This window comes from Stegodyphus dumicola, chromosome 7, assembly GCF_044657685.1.
Source record: "Stegodyphus dumicola isolate Sdum_Otavi_A_Nest chromosome 7, ASM4465768v1".
Taxonomy (NCBI): domain Eukaryota; kingdom Metazoa; phylum Arthropoda; class Arachnida; order Araneae; family Eresidae; genus Stegodyphus; species Stegodyphus dumicola.
In genome coordinates this window covers 75,803,552-75,822,380 of record NC_140774.1, presented here as the reverse complement: position 1 = coordinate 75,822,380, position 18,829 = coordinate 75,803,552, and the positions used below count along the sequence as shown (strand labels likewise).

The window sequence follows — 18,829 nt, the reverse complement described above, 5'->3', positions numbered from 1 at the left end:
AATTCCTAAATTATATTATACGAAATTAAAACTGAACAGTAAAGACAAATGAATAAAAAGTTAACAGTGCAAAATCATTCACAACGAGGTTTTTAATCTTAACCCGTCCACTTGAGAAAATCTAAAGCATTCATGATTATTTATAATTTGTAAAGTGTTATTTATAAAGTATGGTTTATTTCTGTAATTTAGAGCTTCAACATTTTCAGGGGTTTTGTGAATACATGGATGATGTACCCATTGTAAAATCAAGTGACTCAGTAATCAATTTCAGACAGTCTCGATGGACACCTGTTCTTAAAAATATCATACTTGTAAGTCATTGGAATACATAAATTTTTGTGTTTTAATATTTAAAACATAAAACATAAGAAAAAAAATGCAATGGGTGGTACACAACATAAATATTTCATGAAAACTATGTGCTAATGTTCCTTTATGGAAAAAATCTTTTTCTCTTTATTTTTGTAACAAAATACTTTATTAGAAAAATATTAAAATTATTGGAAATTATATTAATATATTAGAAAAATATTGAAAATAAGAAATATTAGGTAACTGGAGGTAGAGCGTTTGGGAACATATCACAACAAATCTAAAAATTTTTTTCTCAAATGTGATGCCATTAATATTTAACATCCCTAAGCATCCCAAACATTTTTTTAAATATATCTAAAAAAGGTATCCATAGCGTATCTAATTACTTTTCGAATTTGTTAGATTTTTATGAATAAACAATTAAAGATGTTTACTATGGAATTCGGTGAAAAAATGTTATTTATAGGCTGATTATGGGATTTTTATACAAATAGTACATTATTTTTCCTTTTACATTTGAGTGTTGGAGATTTAAAAAATAATGTAATAAATAAAACAAAAGCTTATTACTATATATATTATGCAAACTTTATTCTTAATAAACATTTTAAAATATTAAGGTTATATATAAATTAAAAATCTGATCTACATGACTTCCTTGTGTGGAATATTAAATTATAGGAATTTTTTGCTGCATTTCATTTAAATTTATGCCCTCGAATTTCATTAGAATTATATTTCTCAATCAATTAATTCAGCTCTCACTTCGCGGAAAAACAGAAATACATAAAAGCTCAACATATTTCCATTAAAAATTGTAAAATGCGGAAAAACATAAAACACCAAATAAAGTTAAAAGAGTTTAAAAAAAAAAATTACAGAAATTATACAGTACAGGCATATCTAAGATAACTGTCTTCTTGCTGATGAAAAGAATGAATCAATGCACAGTTAAATGCAAGGATCACATGGCTGAATGCATTTTCTGGTAGGGATTCTAATGGAGTTTATCCAGCATGTAGCTCATGCAAAGGTTTATTGATGAAAGTAACAATTTTAAAAAAAAGTTTTTAAATTAATGAATATGACGATATGATCTTTTTGTTTTTCTGAAACACATTTTATAATACATCATGGACCATAACAGATAGACTAACCCAGTGGGCGGGGCACGCGTCACAGACATGTCGGCAACAAAGAGTAGGGACGATCTGGTTTACTTTAACACTGAAACCTACGTAAATGTTTGTATCACATAACTCTTTTTAATTATTAAACGTGATATGTTATATAATGATGAGATTATGAAAGCCACAGTTTTTCTCAAATAGGATTTAATATATCTCATTAAAGCACTTTTTACTGCATTTCGTGCAATTTTTCACGCGTAATTCTTGTACAAACGTCTTTACTTTGGTAAAACGGTAAACACTTTAAGCACAAAATTTATGAACTTAATTTTGCGTAAAAATAAATTAAAATTAAATAAGATTGATAGTACGCGATGCTTTGAAATAAATAAGGTAAAATTAAACAAGATCTGATAATTTTTTAAAAAAATTTAATGAACATTTTCGGGCAGTGATTTTCCAACCTATAATAACGTTATAAAACGATCATATTTATTTGATTATATGACCATGAAATTATTAACATTAAAGTGGATTAGTTATTTTAATAATTCATAAAATTCGGAGCATAAAATTTTCTGAGCGTAATGAAGGGGGGAAAAAAAGATAAAATAAAATCTAGAAGCACTCAGATTTTATATTACGCGCAAAAGGAACCTTTTTTAAAGTTTTATGTGTTACCTATATTTATTGAATATCATGTTCTTCGCCCGTAAACCACATACATTTGAAAACAGCATATCTTTAGAATTTCCGCACTGGAGATAAAACTGTTATTTTCCGTACAGTGCTCGCTCTGAACTCGTTGAGTTTGTTAATCAAAAATGCGTTAAAGTTTTACAAAATATGAAATAGATTAAAACAAATTCGAAATTCGTCCGTCCAAATGCCCATGTTCGAGTGGAGGATTACATTATTTAAAATTTGATGGCTCTAGATACCGTCGTTTTTGTCACAGTGCGAGAAACATACATGTATTCATGCAGATTCTTCATTATTTAATTTCTTTACATATAATACAGAGCGATAATATTTGGTAACAACAATTTGCAAGGAGACACGGACATTTATAGTAAAACAGCGCAAAATGCCGCTTCGAAACTAACAGCCTTTCTAGGCTACCGCCTCTTTGGGCTAATAAATTAAATTAACAGTAACTAAAACAAAAAAAAAAAAAAAAAAAAAAAATCTTACGCTGAACTAAAGATAAATTAAAAAAAATAATCACTGCAAAATGCAATCAAAATTAATTATTACGGTTAAATACAATTTTAATATTAGAATTAAATGCATAAAAATTTTTAAGGAGTCAAAAGTGTTTATCACTATGATGTATTATGAAATATAATTGAAATAAAATTCCTTTATAGAAATTGTGCTATAATACTCAACTATACTTTTAAAAAAGTAGCACAATTGAGAATTTTGAACAAAACTTTCAAAAATTCATTTTTAAATATTTTAGTATTTTTTACTTATTTACACCAATAAAAAGCATAAAAATTGCAAGAGAAAATTGCTTGTTTGAAATTTTCTATTAGTTCAGATTTAAAATATTATTTTCTAAAAGAAGTAGTTATAAATTTCCTTACAGCATAGGAAAAGCTAAAAAAATATCCAGTCCTGAAAGCATGCAATAGCTTTATAATTATTTGGAACGTTAATTATGCTTGATAAATATGCTAAATTTTTAAAAAACAATCTCAATTTAAAAATTAAAAATATGTATAAATTCTAATTTGGGAAATGAGGCGCTACAGACAGCTTTTTCTTGACAATTATACACGCTGCAATAGGCAACCAATGTTAAATTTCTGCATATCGTCCCTACTCCTCCGGATGTGATCAAGGTGACAGCCGGCAACGCCTCAGACAAGGGAGAAAACCCGTTTGGGTTAGTCTATTTCTTATAAGGTCCATGTAATACATCTGTTGACGTATTTATAGACACCTTGCAGAATCGTCATCATTAAGCCCTTTTTTTTTTTTACATTTTCCATAGCTATAATCAGCTATGTATATAATGAGTATTTGTATGTGAATATAAGGAACTAGAAAACTGGATCAAATTCTGCTGTCATATAACGCATGTGAAGCTAGAAAAAAGTTAATCTATGTATGAATCAGTAATTTTCCTAAATATTTCATATTTATTTAACAAGTATAGTATTTTTAAGCAGCGATGTAAATTCATTATATTTAAATGGATTCAAGAGTTTAAATTATCATATAGATTAAATTTTTCATTGCATAAAATTAAAGTGATTATTCTTTTATATAAAATAAAAGTGAATTAACTGTAAAATGTCTTCTCATTAGTAAGTGCATAAAAGCTAAATTATTCTGTACAAGGTATATAATGTATGGTGCCAGAAATATATTTTAGTAATTATAACGATGCATTTAGAGGGCGCTGTAGCGCCGAAAGAATTTTTGTGTGTTTACATTATGTAACTGTTGGTTCGCCGTTCAGATGTGTTTGTATTACTTGATATATTTTGATGTTTTCATTAAATGTAAAAAAAAGATGTCGTCATGTATTTTTGTATACCAAATCAAGATCAAAATTACCACTGATGCAAACCCGTCGAAACAAAAATAGCATTCGTACAAGAATCGTCAAGTATTTTACTTGTCTTTCGAACTTCGCATTCGTATCATTAATCGCTTCGTAATATTGCCAGAGCAAAGGGATGAGGAATTCATGGTAGGATAACAAACATAACGTCGTGGTCGATAAATTTTGCAGAGACTCCACTAAAGACATTTCTAACATCAAAACTGTAAATATTTTTTTAAATATAGCATTTAGACATGTTTGAAATTTTTTGCTGAATGTTAGAGGTAGAAATAATGTTAGATTTAATTTCAATTACTTATTGCTATACTGGTATGAATTTTTATATGAAGATAAATATAAATCAAAATAAAATTTAATTTATATGCATATATATTGACTTTTGTTTGATTTTATAAATTTTCAGCGCTGTATAGATGGTACATTAAATGAGGAATTATACCCATTTGTTGGCATTTATGAACGTGAAACTTCGGTGTCAAGTAGAAGGTAAATATATGAATAGTGAATATTCATTTATTACTAACATGAAAGGTAAGGAGATAATATATTTGTGGAAATTTAATTTAATGGTTAAAAAATTTCGGAAAGACTCTGTTAAGGATATTTCTCACATCAGATCTGTACATGCATAGTAAACAGAAGCAAAACAATACAGAAACATTTATAGATGTTTGACTTCTTAAAGTACTGTTGTACTGTTTGTATTTCATTTTAACGAAAGTTTTCCATCCAAAAACGTTCTTAATAAAATAAGAAGGAAAAAAACAAAACATGAAAGTAGTACTTATAGTGCGGGTAGTAATCACTACCAAATCTATGATTTCTGCCAACGTTTTCGTAGTTTTTCAAAGCCTTCGGCCCAGAAACTTGGTGGCCGCGAGTCCAAAAACAGATCAACCTTATTTCGAACGTCCTGTGCTGAATGGAAGATAGCAGCAGCAAGATATAGCTGCAGGTGTGAAAAAAGGTAGTAGTAGTCCGAAGGGGCGATGTCGGGGCTATGTGGCGAGTGTGGCAAAAAATCCCATTCGAATCTGTACAGAGTCCAGCCGGAGAATGCAGACACATGTGGTCTTGCATTATCTTGATGGAACATTACCTTTTTGTGCCGTAACTCAATTCGACGTCTTTTCTTAATAGCAGCGTCAACATGCACTAGCATTTCGCTGTACACCTTACTTTCAAGGAGTTTACCTTTTTCCGGATATTCTTTATGAATAATACCATGGCAATCCCACCATATATTAAGCATGATCTTTTTGTTAGTCAAAGTGTGCTTTGCGACGCTGCCGAAAGGTTTGTCGAGCGCAAACCAACCGCCTTTTAGGCCTGTTTTGTAGAAGTGGGTGTACTCCAACTGCGCTAATGAAAATCCCCCCGGGTCAAGCAATAGTCCAACTGCGCCAATCACAATTTCTTCCCCTCTGCTGCCTACAGGGTTACAATTTAACTTTTCGTGTCAATTGTAGCCAAGAGGAAAATAAAAATAAATAAATAGAATTACATATCACAAAAACAAGTAAAAAATATCTAACAAGCAGGCTAATTACTTGAATAAGAGTAATAAATGCTAGAGCTAACAAAGAAAATAATAGGTATTGGTAAACATACATATTAGCATTACAAACATCTTTCATTTATGATAATAATATAATTTAAATAATTATAAAGCATACAAATTATATTTTTAATAAATTACATCAATAATAGTCAAGATGTCTGAACTAGACTAGAAAATTTAATAGAGTGCAAAAAATTATTCCATATCAAAGTGTGTTAAAGTGTGCTAGAAATATTTTTCGTTAATTAAAGCAATCATGTAAATGTTTGCAGAAATTATTAGTTAAATTAAAAAAAAAAAAAAAGCTTAGCATGAAATCTATTATAACAACATTACTATGCGTTTGGATCACTGACGTATAAATTGTAAATAAATTTAAATTATTATGCTAAGAAGTTTTTCTAAAATTTATCTAGAAGAAAAGAATTAGATAAACAGTACTGCAAATTAATATAATCAATCAGGCCTCTCAATAAATAAAAGCTTATTTTTTTAACCAAAAACTAAAAATTAGGATGCAAAAGTTTGTGTAATATACTTGGAAATATCTGAACATATAATTAGTTCGAAACATACAATTAAATTAATAACAAGCTAATTAACAGTAACATTAAGCTTAATTTCATTCAATCTAAAACAAGCAATCGATCAGGAGCTCCACATAACTGAAGTTTTAATGCTATTTTACGTAGATTTGCGTATAAAATAAAAGTTGCACTTGTGAAACAAGTGAATAATGTGCTGATAGCCAACAGGAATTAAAATACAGTGGTTAAAAATATAACAACTTGTCAGAAGGTATGCAAAGTTGCCATGGCTAGAGAAATTGAATGATTATAGAAAACTCATAAAGCGCTACAGTGTGAAAAGAAAATTCTGGAATAAACATGTTAAGAAAATTAGATGGAGAAATAATCCTTAATTTATTGATATTCATATAAACTCTATGCTTTTGGAAAAATGTTACATATAATTTGCATCGAGGTATCAATCACCGAAACTGAGTTAATTTCTTTCCTTATTTTTTCTTATTAGAGGAATTTGTAAAAAGATATGTTAGGTAAAGGTAAAAATTCTTGCAATACTTTTAAAGAATAAATTAAAAAATATTTTTACTTCATGAACTGAAATTTTTACGCTACATTTTTATACAGTAAATAAGTACAAAAAAAGAAAGACCTGGGGGATCACTGGGACTAGAAACTCGGGTCGAACTACCAATGTTTAGTGACTTACCCACAAGACCTTTTGAAATTAGGCTGAACAATATATCAAAGAAAATAGAAGATACAGCACACGTAAGAACAAAAGTGAGCTGAATTAGAGATTTACATGTTTGGTGAATGAGTTAAACTTACCTGTATGCCATTATGAAATTTTAGGAATGTAGCATAAAAGCATGAGTGAAGAAGGCAATGGCAATCTAAATCATTGTAATCTAAATGTATATTATTATGAGTATCTGCTATTAATTTCAATACTGCTGAAAAAATTGTAAATGAATTACATTATAAATCACATGAACTCGTTGCATTATAAATTACAACAGTTAGAAATATTATTAGCGTGATTTAGCGACCATCTTTGTTAACAAATAATTTCAAGTAATTAATTTTACAAATAATTCAGCCTGAAACTAGGTTGGAAAATAAGCTACATGCTGAAGATTAAGCTTTGCCAAGGTGTTAGAAACATCTTCTGTTAACTAGAGTTGTGATGCAAGATTTTGTAAAAATTATGATTTAAATATAAATTGGCATAAATACAATACAAAGTATATAAATTCTACATGCATGAAAACTTGAGTACAGTGCAATAATATGTGAAAAAGGAATGGATTAAAAGGGAACTGCAACCCAGGATATGAATATAAGGGAGTTTTTTTTTTTTTTTATTATTATTATTTATTTATTTATTTATTTTTTGTCAATTATGAAAATTCTGCTGACGCTCATGATTATTAATTTATTAATTAAATGTGTATTAGAAATTAAATGTATGCCAGGTGGAAAACAGAATAAATATTTAAACGTTTCTAGTATTAAAATATGGAATTTGTAACAAAGTTAAATAACCTTAAAATAACTTCAATAATTAAAAATGGAAAGTTTAATACGGGAATATATTGCAATAATATTTGTGTGAATTTAGAACGACTTAAGAAGTCCAATTTTTAGATTTAATAAAGAATTTTTATAATTAAATTAGAACTCTTTACCTAAAATGTTAAATTTGAAAGTTAAAACCTTGTTAATATTTATCTAGACAAGAAACTTATTTAAGGTGAGCTACAAATCCGATATTTGATACGTTGATTATGTATCAGTTTTATGTATGTCATTAATCTATCAATTTTACTATTCAAAACTGATATATATATATCAGCGACTAAAATCTACAACTTGGAAAGTTTTTAATTCTTACAGAGAATAAAAAAGATCTGGCTCATCATTTCTTTAAGCATCATAAAACTTTAAAATGAGTGTAAAAGAAATTTATTTTTTAGCACACGCCAAACTTTAAATTAATATTTGTTTTACATGCACAGTTTTTACAATATTGATAAACGAAAATAAAGGCTTGCAGTCTCAACAGAATGCCCCATTAATGGCGATAAACGACTTTTTGTAGCACCCAATCTTCCTGGAAAGAAATGGGGGACAGGAAACGCCGCGCAGTTCGTGCCAGGGATAATAGCATGGAGGTAGGAAACTTCTTACTTCCTATCTCCATGATAAATAGAAAGGGCTAGCTCATTTCTTTGATCGACTCCTCGCCGACGCGAGCCTAATCGTGGCCTTCGAGATAACAATCTCTAATCTCTCTAATTCTAATCTCGAAGGCCACGGCCTAATGAGGAAAATTAACAGGCAGTAATCTGACGTCACTGCGATGCCACCTGTTCTGATTTCCCGCGTTTAAAACTGTAGTTTCATTCAGCTGCGAGACGATTTTCTAGAGGTTACATATCCCAAATTAATTTTAATCATATATATATATCTGTTTTCTAATAATGTATATATTTAAAATAATTTATATATATGTAATTTTAGTCAGTTTTTATTTTAAATTCTATATTGTAAAGTGCCATTTACGTAATATGGCTTTTTGCGCTGTAGTAACTTGCCGTAGCACTTACAGAAGCACGAAAGGATGAGATATTTTATTTCATGGAACCAAAGGATCCAAATGAGGTTTTGCTTTTGACGAAAGAATGGATACACAAATGTCAAAGACAAGATTCTATTAATGCGAAGAGCGGAAAAATCTGCAGAGAACATTTTCTATGCAGTGTTTATGAAGATGATATGAAAAATCGCTTGTTTGGATAGCCACAAAAAGAAACTGTTGAAATGGAATGCTGTGCCGAAAGTAAATTATGTTGACAATAATAAATCGAAATTGATGATGAATAGTAAATCAAATTTTAATGATTTTGAAATAAAACTCACAAATGAAAATATAGATATTCCTGAATGCCCTAAGTTTAAGGATAAACAAGAATGCATTGATAATTAGAAGAACAAAATAATATCCTTAGAAAATTGTATTAAAGTATTGAAAAATAGAGAAAAGAAAAATTTTAGAATGTTTGTTCAGCGGCAAAGAAGGTGGACGACATCTAGACAGAAATTGGTATCAGAAATTAAAATCTCAAATAACGAAATTTGGGGGGGGGCACAAATCGGAGAATTTGAAAAAAATATCTAAAGCCTATTTTTATAAAGACGCAGATTAATGCATTACTGAAAAAGAAGGAAAAAATCAGGTGGACTAGTGAAGATATTTCACGTTGCATTGTCATAAGAGCTCTGTCATCTTAAAGCTATGATTTTTGGAAAGAAAAAAAAATTAAGAAAAAACTGGAATATCTTTACCTAGTATTAGCAAATTAAAGAAATGGTGCGCTAAATTTTAGTGTAGTCCAAAAATTCAAAATAATGTTCTTACTCTAAAGAAGGAAAGAGGCGAATATTTGTATTCTGTAGAAAAAATATGCGTTCTCAGTTTTGACATAATGCATATAGATTGAAAACTCTGCTATGACTCTAAACTGGACCAAGTTCTCGGTTCTTTTCAAAATGTGCAGTTTGTTTTAATCAGAGGTCTCATTTCGCGCTCTGCCTCAAATTACTGAAAAACCACGTTTTAGATAAAGGATTTGTTTTAGAAGATGGAACTGTTTTAAATTTTGTTATTATTAAAGAGGTTTTAAATAGAAATTGAGAAGAAATCAAATTATGTCACAAACTAAAACCTAATTATTTAATGGTCAAGGGAAACGAGAGACAAAAAGTCGCTCCAGAGAAAACATTATTTTCAAAAAGTACCGCAAAAGGTATACTCCATCCTACAGGAAATCAAAAAGCATCTGACTTCCATGAGTTAATCGATAATATCTTCAGTATTATGAATACTACCAACAAGAATAACAAGTATTTAACAAACTAATTTTGTTAAGTACTTGTTAAATTTATTCTTATTGTATCCTTTGTAACTAATTATTGATTAGATTTTGTGCTAAATTAGCATTCTAGATAAAATATAATAGTATAAAACATTAATTGGCATAAAAAGACTTGCTTCCTTTACTCACACTTTTGAAAAATTAAATAATTGTATTAGGTACACTGAGTAAAGCTATTTTGTCAAAATTAAGGTAACAATCTTACATACATTTATTTAATTGTAATATAGATATAAGTATAAATTACAAAATTATTTTAAAAAATTTAATAATAATAAATTTAATAAATTATATTGAATCGGAAGAGAATTATAACAATGTAAAATTTACAATTAGGCAAAAAATCAAATGTAGGTTAGCAGAAATGTTGCCATATATGTCATATATGTTTAAAACTATGTCAGTGTAAAATTGTTTTTTGAGTAAATTTAAATAGCTGCTATTATAGTTATTTTAGAAGCAGTATAAAAATTCTCTCAGTTCACATGCAGATAAAGAAATGATTAGAAATAAACGTTCATTAAATAAAAAACCTGCAAATAAAAATTGAAAAAAACCCACGGAACTTTATGTTAAAAGAGTAGCACATTTTATCTATTATTTTAAAATTGAGTAAGTATTATTAAATTTTTTAATGGTTCAGTCTAAAATGCATAAAGCAGTAACATTGTCTCTTCCAAATTATAGCTGTTTTCAAACATTGTCTCTTCCAAATTATAGCTGTTTTCACACAGCTCATTTCAAACGCTGGTTCAAAATCGCTAATTTTCAAGCTGTGAATTGCATCTGCGCGCTCAGTGTCATCATGACTACGTCATCACTTCTCACTTTCTGCTTCAGGGGGAAAAGCTCTATGAGCTAGACCTTCTCTTCTAAGTCCTGAGTTCGTGCATTAGAAAAAAGGGGGACGGGGATTTTCGATCAAATTCGGCGCAGTTCGTACCCTACCGTAGAAGTAAATCCACTTTCCATCACAAGTGACGATCCGGTCGATTTTGTTCTGGCGTTGATATTCGAGCAGATTAGTGCAGGCCCGAACACGTCTGTCCGTATCTCCTTGAGTCAGCTCATGCGGCACCAAGCGATTGAATTTGTACGTCAAGTTTATGCCATGCTCAGCGTGACTAATGGATATGGCACTAACGTCTACTCCTAAATAAGCTTTCGCGTAGTTGCATACTCATCTTCTTCCACAAGTTCTCGTGGCGGGCTTCATCTACATCAGTAGGCCGGCCAGAGTACTCTGCTCATAGTCCTTGTTTTTGAACTTTCGGTGCTAAATCTTCACAGTGTCATATGATACAAAATCAGTACCCAAAGCTGTACACATGATATGATGACATTCGGCGGCTGATTTTTTCAACAGAACTGGATGTAAATGATGGCTCCAACCTGATATCATGATAGTTCCATTTCAGGTGCCCTTTTTTACAAATTTTACAAGGCAGTGTTCTAAAGAATGAGTCTTCCTTTAAAATGCCGAAAATCGTTTGACAAATATATTTAAGCACGCCAACATGAACTGTTTGTGCAGATATTTGTGGCAGAAAACTTTTCTTTAAAACCCGATAGATGCATGATTCTGAATTACTTTTCAAGTCGAGTTTTGGATTTATGGAAAACTTCTTTGGAGATGGAAATATGATGAAATTTTCTTAGTAGTAAAATATAAATAAATGGGTAAAAAAAAAAAAAAAAAAATGTAATTTCTAAAAATAAAATTAGCATAGAATAAGTTTGTCAATACCTTGCAGAATTAATCAAAATGATTATTTTATTAATCTGTAATCAGTTTGGAACAATTTATTTGTTTCATAATTTGATGCAAATGCATTAAGAGCAAATTTAAGTACAATAACAGTTTTAACATCGTAAGGTATTTTCTCCGCCGCTTTCCGCATGCCTTCGGGTTGTAATTGGAAGCATACTGGGTGCGTATTCGAAAGATCCAGAGTTCCAGTCCCGGTGAGGACAATGTACATTTTTTATGTAATGCTTAAAAAATCCTAATGACTCTACAAATGGCGCCCAAATTAAAAGTTGGTGGACTATAATTCGTCACCACCAGGATTTGGCGATTGCATCACCTAGTTCCTTTAATAGCGGGATAATAGTTGTCCTTTAATAGCGGGAGTATGTAAGATATTTTCTCCCTGCTTTCCGCATGTTTTTGGAGTGTAATTGAAGTACACTTGATGCGCATTCGAGAGGTCCAGAGTTCAAGTTCTGGCAAGGAATATGCATATTTTTCACGTTTCCAGCATCAAAAATCCTCATGACTCTACAACATACTGTTAGAACTTCCTCAGTCTTTCTGTAACTGTTGTAAAATTAATAATATATGCTATTCAACTTCTTCTACTTATACTGATTTTAATAGATACATCCCATTCATGCACAGTTTTTGAATCCCTAAAGTGGCAGACTAATGCCCTCTTATTTAGTGAATGTTGTTAAATAATAAACAGAATTCTTGGTTCCGCTAATGGGAGGTTTGAGTGTATTCTTAAATGTGAAATTTTATTTAAAATAGCAAGTTTTGTTCTAAAAATTATGTGATAATTAAGAAATTAAAATAAATTGTCCTCTCCGATGGGCTTCTATCATCTAAATTTTACAAAAGTCCCCCATCCCCCTACAGTTAACAACCCTGTATCATTTTGTGAAGATGTTCTTAGCTGATTTAAGGCACTTCTTATTTCCGCTAATCATAAGATGCATTTTGCTTTCGTATATGTCTTCATTTTTTACTAAGTAAACCATCAGTACCAAATTTTGAACACTAGTATAAAATTTTGCACTAAAACCTCTTTGAGTTATTCCTTTCAATACATGGTTTTATTTTTGTACTTTACATTTGCATGATGATACTTCTCACTTCTCACTTCACTTTTTTCTAAAGTGTAAAATGTATTTCACATAAAATACATCTTATGCATTTTGTTCAAAACACATTTTTAATTACTTTCTCTAGCTCTAAATAAGTTGTAACATGTAATTAAAGGAAACAGTGTAGTAAATTGTTTAATTTTTATACTTAAAATTGCTAAATTTATAATTTCATTCTAGAAAATGCAGCATAGCTGGTTATCATATTTAAGATAGTAATAACATTACTTTTAAACATTTCTTCTTAATTAAAGAAAGTCTAATTCAGGATCTTAAAAATGAAACATTTATTGTACACTTTTAAGATATCTAATTATATATATTTTTTTTACCACATTAAATAAGTTATACATTTAAATAAGTTCTTCGTAAAAGCGGTTGCGTAAGTTAATTAAAAATAATCAGTTGTATACGTTCTTAAATTATGGTGTTGATATCTTATTTATTATTTTCTTGGCAGATGAAGTTTAATTTACCAGCCTTTTTGTAAAGTAACACATTTCTGTTGTTACACATAATTTTCGGTACAAAATTTCCCCCCTCTTTTAGATCTCGTTACTGGTGTGCAGACAAAAAATATGGACACATGTCGCGTTTAATTGTGTTTATTGCTGGTGGAGTGACGTATTCTGAAATGAGATGTGCTTATGAAATAATGGCAGAACATACAGGTTGGGAAATTATTGTAGGTATGTATTTTTAATAAGTATTTTACATTTTAAATTAGATGATTTTTGGAGATATTTTTTTGTACAGAAAATTCAGTTATGTCAGTAACTGCAAAAAATACTGTAGCCTTTTATATTTATGACACATTAGATGCACCCTATAGCAGAAAAATGCAATCCAAAGTATACAAATAAATTGCAGTTATATGAGATTTTATTGATAAATGTTGCAACAAATGTTGAATATATCCTTCCTTTTTTATTTTATAAACTTTCATTTGTTTTAGAAATCTTATAGTGATATTGTTGAGATAGCAATAATTTCCAAAATAAACAAACCTGAGTAAATATTCAGTAATTCTGAGTTATTACTTGTTTTGAATCTGATTTGCTCTTTTTTACTGCATGACCAATGTAATGCAATAAAATTAGGCATCATCTCAAAAGAAAATTTTATCTTATGTTTTCAAATGAACTCGGTTTTACTCTCAAACCAATAGTAAACCACTAGTAAAAACATTTTAGCATTACTAGTTTATAAATAAATTTATAATAATGATTACGAACTTTTGAAGGTCCACCAGCGGCCGAGCGGTAAAGTCGATGAACACTGGTATTTCGGTCCGAGGTTCTGATCCCGCCAACGGGCTGGCTGCATGGGCTTTTTCGTAGTTTGCCTTATGTGTAATGTGTATACGAGCCAGTTTCCCATAGAAAGTCCTCCGCGAAGCCAACCCCCCCTTAGGCAGATAGCCCTCGAAGCTTTTCTTACATAAACCAAACCAAACTAAGCAATCAACTTTTGAAAGATCCTTATACTATATAGCATATTAGCTCAGATATAAAATGTTTTTCCTCTACATGCTCTTTTAAAAACCTGCTCATCTAACATATATTGCCTATCATTTTAAAAATCAGTTATAATAATTTATCACTTATTTTTTAATTTTCAGATCGAATATTATTTACTTAGTTTTCAGTAAAAAAGAAGAAGGAAAAAAAAAATAAATAAAAAGGCAGAGTTCTATATTTCCCGTTCTACTGGACTGGGCCTATTGGCGAAATTCAACTTGCGTTTTTCATGTCCCGAAAGCGGGACTTAGGATATGTATTAGATTTATATATAGTACTGTTCTAATATAGGTATTTTGAAACAAAATCGGACATTCTCTGAAATGACATGCCAATTTTTTCCCATATTTCGATTCTACGACTCAAATTATGCCAAACTGACAAGTTTTGTAAAAATCGCACGAGTAGTTTTAAAAAAATTAACTTTCAAAATTTTAGCTCCTCCATGTTAATTGAATTTTGTATATATTTATTAATATCTCATTTTTTAATTAAACTTATTTTATTCTTCCTTTCACATTTCGAAATTTAGGTTCATTCCAAATCCAATTCGCACATTTTTTTTATGATTTATTTTTAAAATTTTGTATTTAAAAATAATTTTTATAAATTTTTCGAAAAAAATTTGAATTATAATCTATAAAATATTTATCATCATCTTAAAGTAGATGTATTTCTAAACAAACCTGCAAAAGATTAGAGCTTTTTATTCAAAATTTCCGAAGATATACGTGAATTTATATATTTTCGCGTTTTAAAATTTGGCATGTTTTTTAAAGCGATAATAACATCTAATGTGGTTTACGCTGTTAAAATTATTTGAAAGAATGAACCTTTTTCCTTCTCGTGCATAAATGAAAAGAAAAGGAAATTAAGTAAGTAGGTTACTATAAATTGAGAATTGCGAAGTGAATTATTCTTGGCGGAAAATAAAAAAAATGCGCCAAGATAAATTTATGAATTTTTGAATTTCTCCTTAAATTTCGCACAAATTTTAATATTTAGGCATAACTTGAGTCGTAGAATCGGAACATGGAAAAAAATTGGCTTGGCATTTCAGAAAAGTCCGGTTTTGTTGTGAAAATATCCATGTTAGAACAATGCTATCCTAACTCGCGCTTTCGAGGCATGAAAAACGCAATTTGAATTTCGTCAATATTTCAGAAAAGTTCGATTTTGTGTCAAAATATTAGAAAAATGCTATATATAAATCTAATATATATCCTAAGTCGCGCTTTCGAGGCATGAAACACGTAATTTGAATTTCGTTAGTCGGTCCAATAGAACGGGAGATATAGATATTTTTTTTCGCAGTGTAGATTTCTTGCAAATTATACCTTCATATATCTTCAAACTTATATGTTTGCCTCTTAACTCGTAGTCAAACTCATAGCAGCCTTTTTATTGATTCTTAGAAAGAATTAAAAATATATAGGGTCATTTTTTTATGTGACTAATTTATATTTGGACCAGCAGGATAATAGCAGGGCTGATTAATTTCTTTATATACAAAGTTTGACATCCAGAATCGGAACTTTAGCGGCCATGTGTATTTTTTTATCATCAGTTTAAGTCTAGTAAGATGACATGTAGAAATTAGTATGAAATTAAAAATATGAAATAGTTGTTTATGAAATAATGAAGCATTTATAATTTAGGGAATCAAATTTACCAAAAAAGCTCAATAGTTATTTAATTTTATAGAGTGTTGTAACTTCTTGTTCAGTTAGAAAGTTCCGTTGCTCAAGTCCTGTAATTTCTGTGTCGGAAATTCTCACTTAACTGTCAGTTGAAATCTTTTCATTCTCAAAAATCTCTTTATCATTTTCGGTAGTGATGTTTTGTGGGTTTTAAAACCATACTACAGATTTTATCATCCACTAGTTGACTGCTGATTGGGACGTTGACATCAAAATGGAAAACACCTGTTGTAATTTCATATTCATTTATTGCCATTCTCATTTCTTCAAAAATTCTATTAATTGTAAAATTTCGCAAAAATGAGGTTCCTGTTTTGCCTAAATCACACTTTCTTAAGCCCAAGTTGCCCCAGTGATGTTTTCTTGCGCCAAACCCATTGTAGAAGGCAAGTACCAATTATGATTTTATTTTGCAAGTCATGCTATAGCTCCAGAATACAAAAGTCTTTTCGACATAATCAATATTTCAAACTTTAATTTTGATAAGATGACTGTCATAATAATAGCCTGCAAAGAATAATAAGCTGGATCAAATCAGTTAAGGAAGAGCGCAGTTTGTTATGTTAATTGAACTTAATGTCTTCCGAGCCTAATTCTTTCTCTCTTTCCGCTGATGTGCCAATAAAAAACTAGTATTAGCTTCAAACAAACATATCTTTGGGACTTCACTTACATAATAAGTCCCAACGATATATTTGTTAATATTTTCTCAAATACATATTTGTTAATAAGAGGGTTAATATTTGCCTATCTGACTTAAATAATAAGTCAACCACTCAAAAGCCTAGAGCGTGGTCGAGGCTAACGTCAGTCAATTTAAAGTTGGACGATCCACTCCGAACTAATTCAAAGAACCGATTCACTTTATTGAGCGAATGATCAGCGACTCAGCGAAAATGGAATGGTAATTCTTTAACAGTTCCCGGAGAGCTCTTGTTTGGAAGCGTGCCAAAAAATTTTATCTCTCTTATGTAAACACTAACATTCTTTCCCATATTTTTAACGGAAACGCATGTGATCTTTTTTTTGTGTGTGTATTATGTATGTTTGTGTGTGTGTTATGTATAAGTTCCTTTATATAACCCATGGAGGTCACTGTTATCACCGAGAGAGATCCCAGCCCAAACCATTATTCCACCACTTCTGTAACTGTGTCTTTCCACAATGTGGGATTGGTTGTATCTGGTGCGTTGTTCCCTCCAGATCAGCTGACTACCTGAATCACTCTCCAATGTGAACTTGGACTCGTCGAAGAGAACAGAGGCCCATTGTTGACTGGTCCAGGAGACATGTTCTGTTGCCCAACATAAACGGGCACCTCTGTGTCCTCGGGTGAGGGAGACACAAACAACTGGTCGTCTTGCATACAGAACTGTATTGTGCCAGGCGTCTGCACAATAGTAGCTGAGATTCGTGTTCCCGTTGCCACTAAAAGATCTGGCATGAGCTGATGCACAGTAATGTTATTCCTCCTCAGCGCAGGATTTACGTATAAACTACACAAGGAATAGCTTAGGGCCCTCGCTTTTTTGTGGCCCCCACCAAAAAAAAACCCCTCTAGGTATCCGAAAATCATATTTGGCAATGACATATAATATCTGGACTTATAAAAGGCTCCATATCTCAAATAGCATAGGGCCTTATGAAGTCTAAATGCGGCTCTGCTCCTTCTTCGGGCCGAAAGAGCTAAATAACAATCTCCCGCAGGTGTTGTAATTCTAGGTCTGACTGGAATATCTCTTCTAGACACAGAATTCTTGGATTCAAACTGATTCCATAGTCGGTGGACAACACTACGAGAGATATTGAGACGCGTAATAGCATCAGCTAGTAATATCCCCATTTCCGTTCATCCTATCGCCCGCCACCTCAGCGAATTGGGCAAATGACTTCTCCTGGACATTGATATTGTCCATGAAACTGTGATAACAACTGAAGGTTAACACTCGTGAACAAAACTTACAATTTTTGCTTTTTTCTTCCAACTCCTGTAGAAGTATTCATTTCTATAAAATAAAAGTGGTAACTATTGTTTTTGCATATATTTTCTTAAACTTTGTGCATATCAACTGTGAATTTAAACGTTTACTAACATTTTTGTAATGATGAGCTTTGAAAAATATGGTGTTCCTTAACTTTTGGAGGGCAATGTGTATATATATATAGGTATATATATTAAGAAAGAACTTCTAATTTCTTCCCTTGTTATAATAGGCGAAAAATAATGAATTTGTCAGATCAAGTTTTTAGAAATCAGATGTCAGATCAAGTTAAAATAAATAACATAAACACATAAAGATAGCTGTTAATGCTAAAGTGAGATTAGGAGCAGAGTGGAAGAGTTCATGTTCAACCACAAACTCTAAGAATATTAAGAAAGTGTAATCAAGAGACTTTTGTTTTGGAAATTTGGCAGTTTTTAGAAATTTTCTTTTGCATGGAAATTCTGTAATAAAAGCGTTATCACATTAGCTGTTTGTTGCCGGAACAAAACGTTTGCAGCAACAGTTCTGAGAAACGGTCTTTGGCGAAATAGGGTTACCATCTTCACTTGGTAAACAGGCTGAAAGCCAAACAAGAATCAGTTATCGCTCAGATTGGCGAAAGTGACGTTTCCTTTCAAGTGACATTCGCTTCTTCGTGTTGTTTTGTACCGCTCACA

General features: G+C 30.7%; 1 protein-coding gene across 7 annotated transcripts in view; it reads left to right on the top strand.

Annotated features, from left to right (window-relative positions):
* LOC118196996 (syntaxin-binding protein 1-like) overlaps window positions 1–18,829 on the top strand; it is a 122,665-nt gene that overhangs the window by 59,638 nt on the left and 44,198 nt on the right. For 5 of the 7 annotated variants that reach the window (XM_085820479.1, XM_085820476.1, XM_085820475.1 and 2 more), the window contains 3 exons: window positions 210–314; window positions 4,433–4,515; window positions 13,497–13,636. In XM_085820479.1, the coding sequence (XP_085676605.1) occupies window positions 210–314; window positions 4,433–4,515; window positions 13,497–13,636 (328 nt within the window). Of the gene's footprint in view, window positions 1–209; window positions 315–4,432; window positions 4,516–13,496; window positions 13,637–17,913; window positions 18,199–18,829 lie in introns of those variants that run through there. The other 2 variants (XM_085820478.1, XM_085820480.1) reach the window with 2 other exon arrangements.